A 13450-nucleotide genomic window follows, 5' to 3' on the forward strand; every position below is an offset into this window, starting at 1 on the left:
AACATTCTGTATGGTGTGGTTTAACAAGCTCCTTTATTCTCGGTCCGGTTTTCTTCGGGGTGATGTAGAAGAGATAGCATCTCGCGGGCCTGTTAGGTGTACATTGATATATACACATTTATAAGGACATTCTTGTATAACACATGATTCCAGCTTTGCGGGAACGCAAATATGTTCATACCACAGTAGTCACGCAAGATGGAGCGACACGACTTGTCGCTTGCCAGATGCAACATTTGCTTCGAGAAACCTATGGTAACAACAGCATCATCTCTAGACAATTTCTAAATATTCCAGATCCCCCGACCTAAATCCACGTGACTTGTTTTTGTGGGGGTATCTGAACAATGGTCTCTATCAGGGATGAAACTTCCTGGCAGATAAAAATAGTTTGCAGGATCGAGACTCGAACACGGGACCTATGCCTTTCGCGGGAAAGTGCCGCTCCATCTGAGCTACCCAAGCACGACTCACGACCCGTCTTCGCAGCTTCAATTCCGCCAGAACCTCGTCTCCTACCTTCCAAACTTCTATCAGGGGTGTACCGGAACTCTTTCTGAGGTGAGGTGAAGGAAAGCATATGGCGACATATCGCTCTAATTACACCGAACATACTGTCGTCATGCCGTGTTACGGATACAGCATGTTGCTGAGTCGAGAAAAAATAGAGAACACGCTGTAACTTGTAACCACATACACCTGGTGGCGGAAATCCGAACAATTATAATTATTATTTTTTTTTCCAGCATACTCCGCGAGCCCACCGGTTAATGGACACACCTACGATGTTCAGCGTTCTGCGATATACAGGGTGGTCCATTGATCGTGACCGGGCCAAATATCTCACAAAGTAAGAGTCAAACGAAAAAACTATAAAGAACGAAACTTATCTAGCTTGAAGGGGGAAAGCAGATGACGCTATGGTTGGCCCGCTAGATGGCGCTGCCATAGGTCACATAGATATCAAATGCGTTTTTTTAAAATAAAAACCCCCATTTTTTATTGCATATTCTAGTAGTACGTAAAGAAATTACAGAGAAAGGTTGTAGGCATTTTTGAGCTCAATTTCAAGCTTCTACGTGGCAATGAGAAAAGAGATTTCGAAAGGGTGATCATTTGTGTTGCGCAGAATAATAACACTTGGAACCACAAAGAATTATTTCAGCTAATGATGTTTTTCTCGTTCGCAACAGCTGTTTTTCACGCTAGAGCCGTTTTATACGTTTGCAGTGGTGTCGTGTGTTACGTGGTGCGTCCTGTGTTTGCAGGTGAGGGCGTGAGCGTGGTGGCGGGCGAGTTCAGGATCACCAACGAGGAGTTCGTGCCGGAGCTGGCCGACCCGGGCTCGGACGACTTCTCGCAGCTCTCCATGCAGATCTGCCGCCAGGTGAGTGACTGGGCGGTCCACGCGCCAGCACGAGCACCCTGTAGATGTTTTTCCAGCGAGTCGTCTCAGACTCCTCTCGACACGATGTACGATGTCCCTCCATGCACTCCTGGACATGGTTTTGGTCATCAGATCTTCCAGGGTCATTCTGGCCTTTCTCTAATACCCCGTCTTACCACCTTCTCCTTGATTTCGCTCAATATGTCTCACCTTCAGTTCCACCGAAATTACAGCTTTTTATAATGGGTGTTCTGCTGTCATGATATGCTCGGAAGTACCTTAATGTCACTGGAGTATTTTGAGTTCCAAAGATTTTTTTTTCAGGGTTGTATCCTTCTCCAAACCAAGGCTTTATAAGAATCAATTTTCTTGTGATCCACATTTTTCATAGTCCACAACCCAACAAAGCTATGTGGAAGATCACAGTTTCAGCCATTTTTTACTTTGGCCAATGGTGAGAGAATCCTTTCTGAAGACTATTCAGATTGCGGCTTAACCAAAATCAAACACGTGATAGGACTGGGGTAGTGTTTTAAGTGCACTTCATCCACCATTTGACAAATTTTATTGCCATTTAAAAACAAACACTATTCTTACTTCGAAAAACAATCTTACATCAATAACCAATACATTAAATACGGGGTAAAAAAAACATGAACAGTTAAATCAAAAAGGTAGCAATAGTTTGGCGACGAGCAACAGTTAAAAATGAAACAGGACTTTCTATCAAATGATAACTCTTTATAGAGGTAGTCATAAAACTGGAAACTTTTAATGTCAGGTGTTCTTATCTTTTCAACCACAGACTGTGCATACACTGCTCCACATAAGCCCCTGACGTTAAAAGAAAGGGACGGGGGAAATACAACATTAAATAAACCACAAAAACCAAAAGAATGAGCAGTTTACAATAGGATTAGATTCCTATACTAACGAAAAGAAACCTGGCCAAGTTGAAAACGTGTTACACTGTTAAAACAAGAGGTACCAAACTGGCATAGACTAATTGACCGCTTAGGCCCTTAGAATGACAAATACATATGAAACAGTTTATAGATTACAGTTGCATAACTTAGCGAGCGGCGACCTCTTCGACGAAGATGGTGGAGGCCGGAGTGGCGTATAGAACCACAGCTGCATACTCAGTATGGTCCAGGTGCCCCATAAGACGGCATTCCACACTGTCCTGACACTGGAATAGGCTAAAGGCGCGACTAAGTCCAGGCCACCACTGTATGCTCAACACTGCCACAGTTATACACCGCTCAGCGAGCTGACTGAGCTGTGTAAACGTGATATAGTATGCACGCACGGTGGGTATCACACAATAAGATGGTAGAATAGAAAAATAATTCCAGAAGTACTGCCGAGCATGGACTACGAAACCTAAACGTCCAGATATGTGCAGTTCAACTTGGTTCCTCTGTGATGTACGAACTTAACGGGAACGAGACAGGCGGGGCAGTGAGACTTCTACACAGCTTAAACAATCGTGCCCATATGCAAAACTTCGATCTAAGCTTTCAAACAAGTGGGTCTCCCTGAGCCAAAATTCACACTAGACGAAAAAGCAACAAGGGGCCTTAATTCGGCAGCCACGGCGAATTAATCAATTCAGCAAGACCTGAGTAAGCATTACACTAAGAAGAGGCCTGACCCTAGAAAGTCGTCGTACGCACGCAACTTCCCAATGCTCAGTCAGTGTGCCTCGCCACAAATTCGAGTCGCGTGGCCCTCATGGCACCTACAGAGGAAGGCGTCGCGGACCAAGTACCACCGGCCCCAGCTCTCCACTCCCCGCGGCAAACGCCTAGCTTCCCCGATCGCGACCAAGCTGTATCCTTTCTCAGAAATGTTCAAATGTGTGTGAAATCTTATGGGACTTAACTGCTAAGGTCGTAAGTCCCTAAGCTTACACACTACTTAACCTATATTATCCTAAGGACACACACACACACACACACACACACACACACACACACACACACACACACACACACACACACACACACACACACACACACGTGCCCGACGGAGGACTCGAACTGTTTCCTTAGTGCTGCTTTTTGCAATGTTAGATCCTACAAACATATATTTATCAGAATGATACTGGCAGAAGTAAAGCTGTGAGTACCGGACGTGAGTCGTGCTTCGGTAGCTCAGTTGGTAGAGCACTTGCCCGCGAAAGGCAAAGGTCCCGAGTTCGAGTCTCGGTCGGGCACACAGTTTTAATCTGCCAGGAAGTTTCATATATTTATCACCTTCCTGGGTGATATTTCCGTGTACCATCGGTTTAGTCTTCGTTCCTGCTTTCAGATATTTTGTTTTATTCAAATTTCGCCATAGGTCAGTTTGACTATCTTTTCGGTTTTTTTTTTTTTTTTTTTTTTTTTTTTTTTTTTTTTTTTTTTTTTTTTTTTTCCAAGCCTGCTTTTAATATCTCCTCCAGTGCTCGCCGTCATCCGCATACCTAAAGTTGCTAGAGCCACCTCCCCCCTCCCTCCCCCCTTGAATTACAGTTTCCATATCTGTTAGACCTGGCAGTTCTCAACATGTTCTCACCATACAAATTCATACGAAGTGGAGATAACATATATCCCTGTCCAGTATCTTCTTCTATCCCCAATGTTTCTGTGTATATACTACACAGGGTGGTTATAATTAAACTTTCAAAACGCTGGAGAATTAACACCACTGGTCATAATGACGTCTAATTGCAACGGAATATTATTGGAGAAGGGGGGAAACGTATGGCATAAGAAAAAAATAGTTTGAAAATTGATCAATAGACGGCACTGTATGTGTCAGAATACATAAATGAAAACGCCTGTCATGCGCACGACGCACTGAAGTTGTTATATTCGCGACGGGTACACGGCTTTTCCTCTGTTCGCGTCTGCGACGTTCACCTTCACCGCCTCAATGCAGGATCGCGCTCTGCTTGTAAAACTGTGTTACGAAAATGATGACCGTGCTCACGTCGCTCTGCGGAAGTTCCGGACACTGAAGGGTTTGAAAAAAGCCGTTGGTCTGATGACTGCCGCGGGTCTGCAGAAAGTGATTCGGAAATTCGAGAACACGGGAAAGTTAGGTGTTCAACCTAGTAGAGGGACGAAACGAGTTGATTCGACGTCAGTGGAAGCAGTGGACACAGCAATGCGGGAGGAGACGAGTGGTGCTGTGGAAACGTGTAGTGCACGGAGAATTGCCAGAACGTTGGACATACCAGCGAGCACAGTGCGTAAAATCCTACGCAACACTCTTCTTTGCTGTCGATTCAAAATTACCCAGGTGCACGAGTTGCTTCATGTCGACCTGCCAGCAAGGTTTTAGAATTTCTTGCTCGCATAGAAGTAGACAATGATTGGCCGCGGAAGATTTTGTGGACAGACAAAATCCACTTTCATCTGACAGGATATGTCAATACACAGAATTGTCGAATATGGGCAACGGAAAATCCACACACAAATCAACCAGTAACACTTTATCCTGAAAAGGTCACTGTATGGTGCGGGTTTACGGCGTCATGTATCATAGGGCCATATTTTTTTCGAAGAGGCAGGTACTTCCGTTCCTGTTACCTGTACTGTCACTGGTAAGAGCTAAGAGTGTCTTTTGCGCAATCGTGTCATTCCACCTCTCCAACAGCGTGGATGTGTCCATGAGATCATTTTTATGCAAGATGGCGCAGTTCCGCACATTTCGGAAATGCTAGAATTATCAGCCGCCATTTCCCTACAGCCTGGCCGTCCCGATCACCTGATCTTAATCCATGTGAGTTCTGGCTGTGAGGCTATGAGAAACAAGTTGTGTTCAGTATTCCGATTGCAAACTTAGCTGCATTGAAGGCACGCATTGCGCAACACATTCTCAACGAGATCCCAGAAACACTTCGATCAGGTGTGGAACATGCTGTTTCTCGATTTCAACTTGTTGCAGAAAACGGTGGACAGCATATTGAATATGTTTTGCGCCAGTCACACGGAAATTGATAATCCGATTTGATTTTGATTGATGCTTTTTATGCGGTTTTTGGCCTCAGAACAAATAAAAACCGATTTTGCACATCCGATGTCATATGACCTTGCCGTGGTGGATGGGTTTACGTAACTACCACACCTGTACACCTGTGCGCACTGAGTAGTACAATTTGTTTGACGTCAAACGCACACCTTAGGCATGTTGTATCATTCATTCGTCATTTGTAGTCGACCACCATTAAATTATGATGCTTACAGCGCCATCTATTGCTATCTTTTGTAACTACTTATTTTTCTTCGTCCGTATGTTTTCCCCCCTTCTCCGATAATATTCCGTTGCAATTTGACGTCATTCTGACCAGTGGCGTTACTTCCACAGCGGTTTGAAAGCTTAACTTCAATTATAATCACCCTGTATATGTAAGAGGCGATCGAAAAGTTTCCGTTTGAGGGCGTTGCTCTAGCGTATATGCCACGTATCGTGACTCCGATGCGAATGCGTAAGCACCGACACGTAGGCAACGAATTAGCGTGGCATTTCTGTCTTTCCTACGTGTCTGCCGTACATGAGGAAACGTGAGCTATGGCTACTTAATCCTCAAGTGCGGCCAAACAGGACCCACCTGGGGAAGGGGGCTTGGTATTGAACTTAAAAGTCCAGCGTCCACATGTGGTGCTATCCTCTTTAGCATTATCCACATAAACATCTCTTCGGAAAAATTCGATTTGTTCAGTCCACGCGGATCTGATCTATGTCTGTGTTGTGTGTTAGAGTACTGCGTGAGTTTGTTTGTTAGGGTACATTACTACTACTACTACTACTACTACTACTACTACAACGTTAGTAAACAAATTCTGCGTGGCTTTGGAACAGTGTCCCGCTTCAAAGTAATTTAAGTTATATACTGTTCCTGCATAGCTGTAGGACGAATAACAAGCCACCACCAACCTGTTGCTAATGATGTAAAAACATTTTTGTAGATTAAAACTAGACTTTTTTGAATGGGGAACTCATTAATTTTGTATAATTGCGGAATATGTATGACCTGTTCTTTTGTGTGTTGTGATTTTGCTTGCTTGCTTTATATTAAATTTGTATTATTCATTTTATTACATTTACAATGACGTGTTTATTTATGTAACTACTTAACAATGTGGGGTGCAGGTTTGACGTAGATTTTAGAACACCCATCCACTGACTGTTCTAGTTATTTTTACCTAGATTCATCCATAATAAGACACAAATTTCAATCTTTGATTAATGTTCACGTCGCTAGTTGTGACTGTTCTACATGTTTTATGTTATGTATGTTTTGTGTGTGTGTTATGATAGTGTTGTCACTGTCACTCGCTTCAGCGTCAGTACTGGAGTTACTTGAGCTATCTCTGTCGTCCAGTCTTCGTCTTCTGCGGCTTCTGTATTGTATATGCCACGTTCTGCTTTTGAGAATTTGTTGACAATCGCGTTCAACTCTATGTACCTTGATTCCTCAGTGTATCGTGTAGTGTTTGCTTCCGTTTTGTGTTCTGTGTTATCACGTAAATGCGTGTATCTAACGCATTTCAAAAGAAAGTGTTCTGCGGAACCAATTCCCCCCATGTGCAACGACTTATTTCTGAAAGCGACATACACTGCAGTTGCGTGGGATAAGGGCCATGTCCAGTTAAAAAGTGAGCCAATTAACTGTTAATGTTCGGACTTCAGCCATAAATCACCGAAAGGGATGGCGTAGTGGTTAAGGCAGAACAGCGGGACTGGAATCCCAGCCTCGCCACCCTGCCTTAGGTTTGGTGTTTCTTCGCTAAGTGACTTGAGGTGAATGCGTCGGATAAAGCAGCCGCAGCCGGTTTCGTCGCTCATCCTATTCCACCAGAATTAGTTCTCCGTATCAGATTACCTTGGCGTCTGCAAGAGGCTAAACTAGAAGCTTTTTTTCTGCGAAGAAGGAGGAGGAGGAGGAGGAGAGTTGAGAAACATTTTACTCTCCTCCCGGGTGACGTACTGCATTTTTGAGAAAGAAAACACGGTCCAGGTAGATTGCATTATCATTTTTATAGTCTACGCGACTGGCCAATTTCGGCCTTCGATCACTTTAAAGGACTTAGCTTAAGCTGCCAGGTCGAAATTGGCCAATAACATAGGTAACAAAACAATTATACGCCCTACCTAGACCACGTTTTCGCCCTCAAAACTTGTTGGCGGTGTGGGCCTGCACAAAAATATAACTTTAAAAAGGCTTACCGATTCTCAGTACGTCTCTAGAGTATGTCAAGAAACTAATAATCTCTTGGATATAACAGAAAAAATTAGGAAGTTGGTCAATCTCTGTGACCTGTTTAACATCCCAGTGTGAAAATAGGACAAAGACTGAGTGATCAGAGCAGTCGTCCAGAGTGACAGTTGAATAAAAGTTCAATGCGTCGCAGCATCTGGCGGAAGTCTGCTTCCTTTCTCGATACACCGTCCAGTGGAGCGCACTATTCTACATTCATCTTAACTTCGACGAAATTCCGGCTCTCCCCGAGTCTACAAATTGGAATCTCGTTTGCCTTTCTGTTAGTGGGCATGGAGGTTTGGCTTCAGCAGCAGACGTCACACAGCTTAGGAGACGCTGCGCAGCCGCTGTTTTTGCCGTAGCCTTTGGCCGCCGTTATTTTGACGGGCTTCGCTGTGAGGCGACTGTCATTGGCGTCAAAGAGGCATCGATTTCCCTTGGATGTTTGCCACTTGGAGCTGCCGCCCGCACTCGTCGCAGCGCCATATCAGATTTTAATAATAATTTAATTAAAACTGCGAAGCGCGCCATGGCGTCGTCTTTTGTGTACTTTGTTTGATGCCCGCCTCGTTCCTCCCCCACGTATATTTTCTGCTCCCCTCCCTCTCTGCGGCTGCGATATCGTCTGTTGATGCGTCTCCTCCGCTTGCTCCTTCCCCCAGAGCTGCCGTCTTCATACTAATTGCCCTCGTCTTCCGGGCCGCGTCTGTTTTCAGCCCCTTCTCGAATTAATGGCCCCTTATCGCCCTAATCCTGCCATCGCTTCTCGAGAACAGGCCGCCAACGCTCATCTGCCCGTCGCACTATAAAGGATCACGGTAGCGAACAGGCTTCTACTCATTCGGATTGTAAGTGTTTTCCATGAGTTTGTCGCTCACCGATGTTCTTTGTATTCGATATTGTTTTTATCGGTACCTGAGAATTTGTTTCCGCTGAGGATCGAAAAATTGGTGCAATTGCAGGTAGATTTCACATGACTTTGTTATTAGCACAGATTGTGACACTTCTGTTTAAAAATACACCTTGTGACGGAGAAGCGACAAAAAGCAAATAATGACTTCGTTACGTAAGTACCAGTGGCTGTGTTTACTTCTCATTTCATACTAACAGAAATAAACAAGCAGTGCGCAATTTCAGACAGTGATACATGACTATGCGAGTGACTCAGCGTCACCTCACAATGCTTCCGATGCATTGCGCTGTAACGTATTCTCAGTATTTTATCAAACGAGGTTTACTTCAATGGTGGTGATTCGACCTTTTCCTGAAAAGTACCATTATTTTCGTACGAAACTGCTAACAGTTGAGGATTCTGCCTTGAACAAAATAGTTTATTCTCGTTAGCTATTTCCCACACAAGTTTGCGTGGCATTAGATCCTCGATGGATCTTTATTTCATTCAGCAACACATTTGGTTTCTAGATTAGATTCCTGCCTTCTTTGTTACACGTCATGGTACAATTTAATGTTACGTCAGCAGTTTTGTTGCTGTTCGTGATTGTTTTACGATATTAAACTATCCCTTCAAACGGAACACGCGCTACTACAATGTTCTCTTTTCAGTGATGCGACAGATCCACTGAGAAGGTGTAGTAGCAGCCAAACATGTTTGGAAAATGGTGAACAAAAGGAAATAATGTTACTTTAAACATGTTTTTTACTAGCTGATTACCTGCCATTTCCATTATTAATTTACCACAGTCTTCCATCAGATAGAAAGAAGCCATGAAATCTGTTGTAAAAACTACTTTATTTATTCACAGATTTTAGCTCTGCTCCCAACAGTGTTCGTTCACTACTAATCACGCATCTTCTTACTGCGTAAATGGACAATTCGAAGGTGAAAACCGGTCGTGCACTAGTGTGCTGCAACGAATACTTCTTCTGGAGTGCTAGCAGTTCCGTGATATTAGTGCTGAGGTAGTGACGGGCAACAGCAGAAATGCGATCAGCGATTCCTGGACGTAAAAGGCTACTAGTGTCAAGCCTAGGAATTAATTTGAGGAAGATATTTTTGTAAATGTTCATTTGGAACACAGCATTATATGCATGTGAATCACAGGGAAACCAGAAAAGCAGAGAACCGCAGCGTTCCAGATGCGGTGCTATAGAAGCATGTTTGAAATTAGGTGAACTATTAAGATAAGGAATGAGGAGGTTCCAGAAAGAATGAGCAAGAAGAGGAATGCATGAAAAACATTAAAAAGAAGGGACAGGATGATACAAAGCGTGTCAAGATGTTGCGGCAGAAATTCTGTCTTATTAGAGGAATCTACAGGGAAAGGCAGACTGGAATATATGAAATATAAAATTGACGACGCTGGGGGCAAGTGTTAATCTGAGGTTGCACAGGAAAGAAACTAGCGGCATGCCACATCAAAACAGAAGTTGAAGAGCCGAAAATAAGTACAACAACAACAACAACAACCACCACCACCACCCTTACTATCATTATAAGTAAAATTCATTTACTTAGATCTATGATATTCGCCCACTGGAAAACATGAGAAAGGTCACATTCGACCAGTGACAACAGAACGGTACACGCCTGGTGATAGCTGTGTGTTCTTGTACACGGCCATGGCGCAACGGCGATGTAATGAGGATGTGACGTGCTTGTGTATGTGTGTCCAGCTGGACGAACTGTTCGGGCGCAGCGGGCTGTCTGGCCGGTACAACGGCTCTGCGGTGCCGGCTCTGGAGGCGGCACGGCCGTCGGGCGTGCGCGTGCGCTGCCGCCTGCTGCTGCTGTCCCCGGAGCCAGAGCCCGGGCTGGCCGGCGTAGAGTTCCTGCGCGGGCTCAGGCACCGCCGAGGGCGTATGTGGCTCGGGGACTTCGCCATCGACGTCCAGTCCATCGGCTTCCAAGGTCAGTGTACTCTCTGCAATATAATCCTATTGACAATTGGTATATATTTGATCTCTGGCCCTGCCGGCAATCATACCCTTTCCCTGTCCCCTATACACAATCGTCTTCTCCCACCCTCCTTTCCTTCCTGCCTCCACCCACTGCCGACCCAACAACTCCCCCCCCCTGCCGACCCAACAACTCCCCCCTGCCGACCCAACAACTCCCCCCTGCCGACCCAACAACTCAACTCCCCCCCTGCCGACCCAACAACTCAACTCCCCCCCTGCCGACCCAACAACTCAACTCCGCCCCCTGCCGACCCAACAACTCAACTCCGCCCCCTGCCGACCCAACAACTCAACTCCCCCCCCCTGCCGACCCAACAACTCAACTCCCCCCCCTGCCGACCCAACAACTCAACTCCCCCCCCTGCCGACCCAACAACTCAACTCCCCCCCCTGCCGACCCAACAACTCAACTCCCCCCCCCTGCCGACCCAACAACTCAACTCCCCCCCCTGCCGACCCAACAACTCAACTCCCCCCCTGCCGACCCAACAACTCAACTCCCCCCCCTGCCGACCCAACAACTCAACTCCCCCCCCTGCCGACCCAACAACTCAACTCCCCCCCCCTGCCGACCCAACAACTCAACTCCCCCCCCCTGCCGACCCAACAACTCAACTCCCCCCCTTGCCGACCCAACAACTCAACTCCCCCCCCCCTTGCCGACCCAACAACTCAACTCCCCCCCCCCCTTGCCGACCCAACAACTCAACTCCCCCCCCCCTTGCCGACCCAACAACTCAACTCCCCCCCTTGCCGACCCAACAACTCAACTCCCCCCCTTGCCGACCCAACAACTCAACTCCCCCCCCTTGCCGACCCAACAACTCAACTCCCCCCCCTTGCCGACCCAACAACTCAACTCCCCCCCCCTTGCCGACCCAACAACTCAACTCCCCCCCCCTTGCCGACCCAACAACTCAACTCCCCCCCCCCCTTGCCGACCCAACAACTCAACTCCCCCCCTTGCCGACCCAACAACTCAACTCCCCCCCCTTGCCGACCCAACAACTCAACTCCCCTCACTTGCCGACCCAACAACTCAACTCCCCCCCCCTGCCGACCCAACAACTCAACTCCCCCCCCCTTGCCGACCCAACAAGTCAGCTCCCCCACTCCCCGACCCAACAAGTCAGCTCCCCCACTCCCGCCGACCCAACAAGTCAACTCCCCCTCACCCCGCCGACCCAACAACTCCCCCGCCCCCCGCAGTCCCTGCCACAGCCCTTCAGCACAGTGTTGACTGCTGTCCATTTCCTACCAGGGTCACAAGGCAAGGTGGCAAAGACAGTGTGAACTGAATGTATATGACATTGTAAGTAGAATAAAATCGCGTTGTATTCCTGTTACTAGTAGAGGTGTAATATTACTAATATCACAGTAGTAGCTGCAGTTCATATACACAGTGCCATACATACGCTAATGCAGGTCATGAATATATTATTAACAAAAGTCATTAGATTCCAGGCCGATTAAAAGATAAAACAGAACTCCAGATTTCCTGAACTGTGTGAACTGTCCGAACAGTTAGCAGTGCTCAAACACAGCCCTATCTGAAGCAGTGACCACTGAGTGAAACAATAGAAGACGAAATCTCCAAAAACTCAAAAGTATACTTATTGCAAAACGTAACAACGGGTGGCGCAACTAGTCATTTTTTCATACAGCTGAGGACACTCATTCGTCGCATTGCGTTGGGAGCCAGTGATTCAAATATGCTCTTTGATTTACAATGGCTGCAGTTTGACATTGGCTTGCATTCGCCATTAGTATCAAGAAGGCAAGGGACCAATCACTTAGTGTACTATATATTCAGCATCCTGGACAACGCTGGGTATTGCAGATAGTAATTAATAGTCTGCAGAGAATTTAAGTTGCAGGACAAACGTTTTCATCTGTTGTTGACCTTTGCGATCATTTAATACAGTTGCACAGAACTATACTTCACATGTTACGCCATTTTTATAATATGTCTAACAAAAATTGCGGGCCGTGCAGTTCATAACATTAATAACTGTCGTATCCTTTTCGCAAAATGTGGCTACGTCACAAATTTAACCTTTTGTTGAAGTTACAGATTCATACATGTCCTTACAATCAGTTAGAGGAGAGTATCAAATTATACACTCCTGGAAATGGAAAAAGAACACATTGACACCGGTGTGTCAGACCCACCATACTTGCTCCGGACACTGCGAGATGGCTGTACAAGCAATGATCACACGCACGGCACAGCGGACACACCAGGAACCGCGGTGTTGGCCGTCGAATGGCGCTAGCTGCGCAGCATTTGTGCACCGCCGCCGTCAGTGTCAGCCAGTTTGCCGTGGCATACGGAGCTCCATTGCAGTCTTTAACACTGGTAGCATGCCGCGACAGCGTGGACGTGAACCGTATGTGCAGTTGACGGACTTTGAGCGAGGTCGTATAGTGGGCATGCGGGAGGCCGGGTGTACGTACCGCCGAATTGCTCAACACGTGGGGCGTAAGGTCTCCACAGTACATCGATGTTGTCGCGAGTGGTCTGCGGAAGGTGCACGTGCCCGTCGACCTGGGACCGGACCGCAGCGACGCACGGATGCACGCCAAGACCGTAGGATCCTACGCAGTGCCGTAGGGGACCGCACCGCCACTTCCCAGCAAATTAGGGACACTGTTGCTCCTGGGGTATCGGCGAGGACCATTCGCAACCGTCTCCATGAAGCTGGGCTACGGTCCCGCACACCGTTAGGCCATCTTCCGCTCACGCCCCAACATCGTGCAGCCCGCCTCCAGTGGTGTCGCGACAGGCGTGAATGGAGGGACGAATGGAGACGTGTCGTCTTCAGCGATGAGAGTCGCTTCTGCCTTGGTGCCAATGATGGTCGTATGCGTGTTTGGCGCCGTGCAGG

General features: G+C 46.8%; 1 protein-coding gene across 4 annotated transcripts in view; it reads left to right on the forward strand.

The window, feature by feature from the left end:
* LOC126355019 (uncharacterized) overlaps window positions 1-13450 on the forward strand; it is a 702913-nt gene that overhangs the window by 640857 nt on the left and 48606 nt on the right. For all 4 annotated transcript variants that reach the window (XM_050005183.1, XM_050005175.1, XM_050005191.1 and 1 more), the window contains 2 exons: window positions 1269-1387; window positions 10278-10512. In XM_050005183.1, coding sequence (XP_049861140.1) covers window positions 1269-1387; window positions 10278-10512 — 354 coding nt within the window. The remainder of the gene's footprint in view (window positions 1-1268; window positions 1388-10277; window positions 10513-13450) is intronic.

Source organism: Schistocerca gregaria, chromosome 1 (assembly GCF_023897955.1).
Source record: "Schistocerca gregaria isolate iqSchGreg1 chromosome 1, iqSchGreg1.2, whole genome shotgun sequence".
Classification (NCBI taxonomy): Eukaryota; Metazoa; Arthropoda; class Insecta; order Orthoptera; family Acrididae; genus Schistocerca; species Schistocerca gregaria.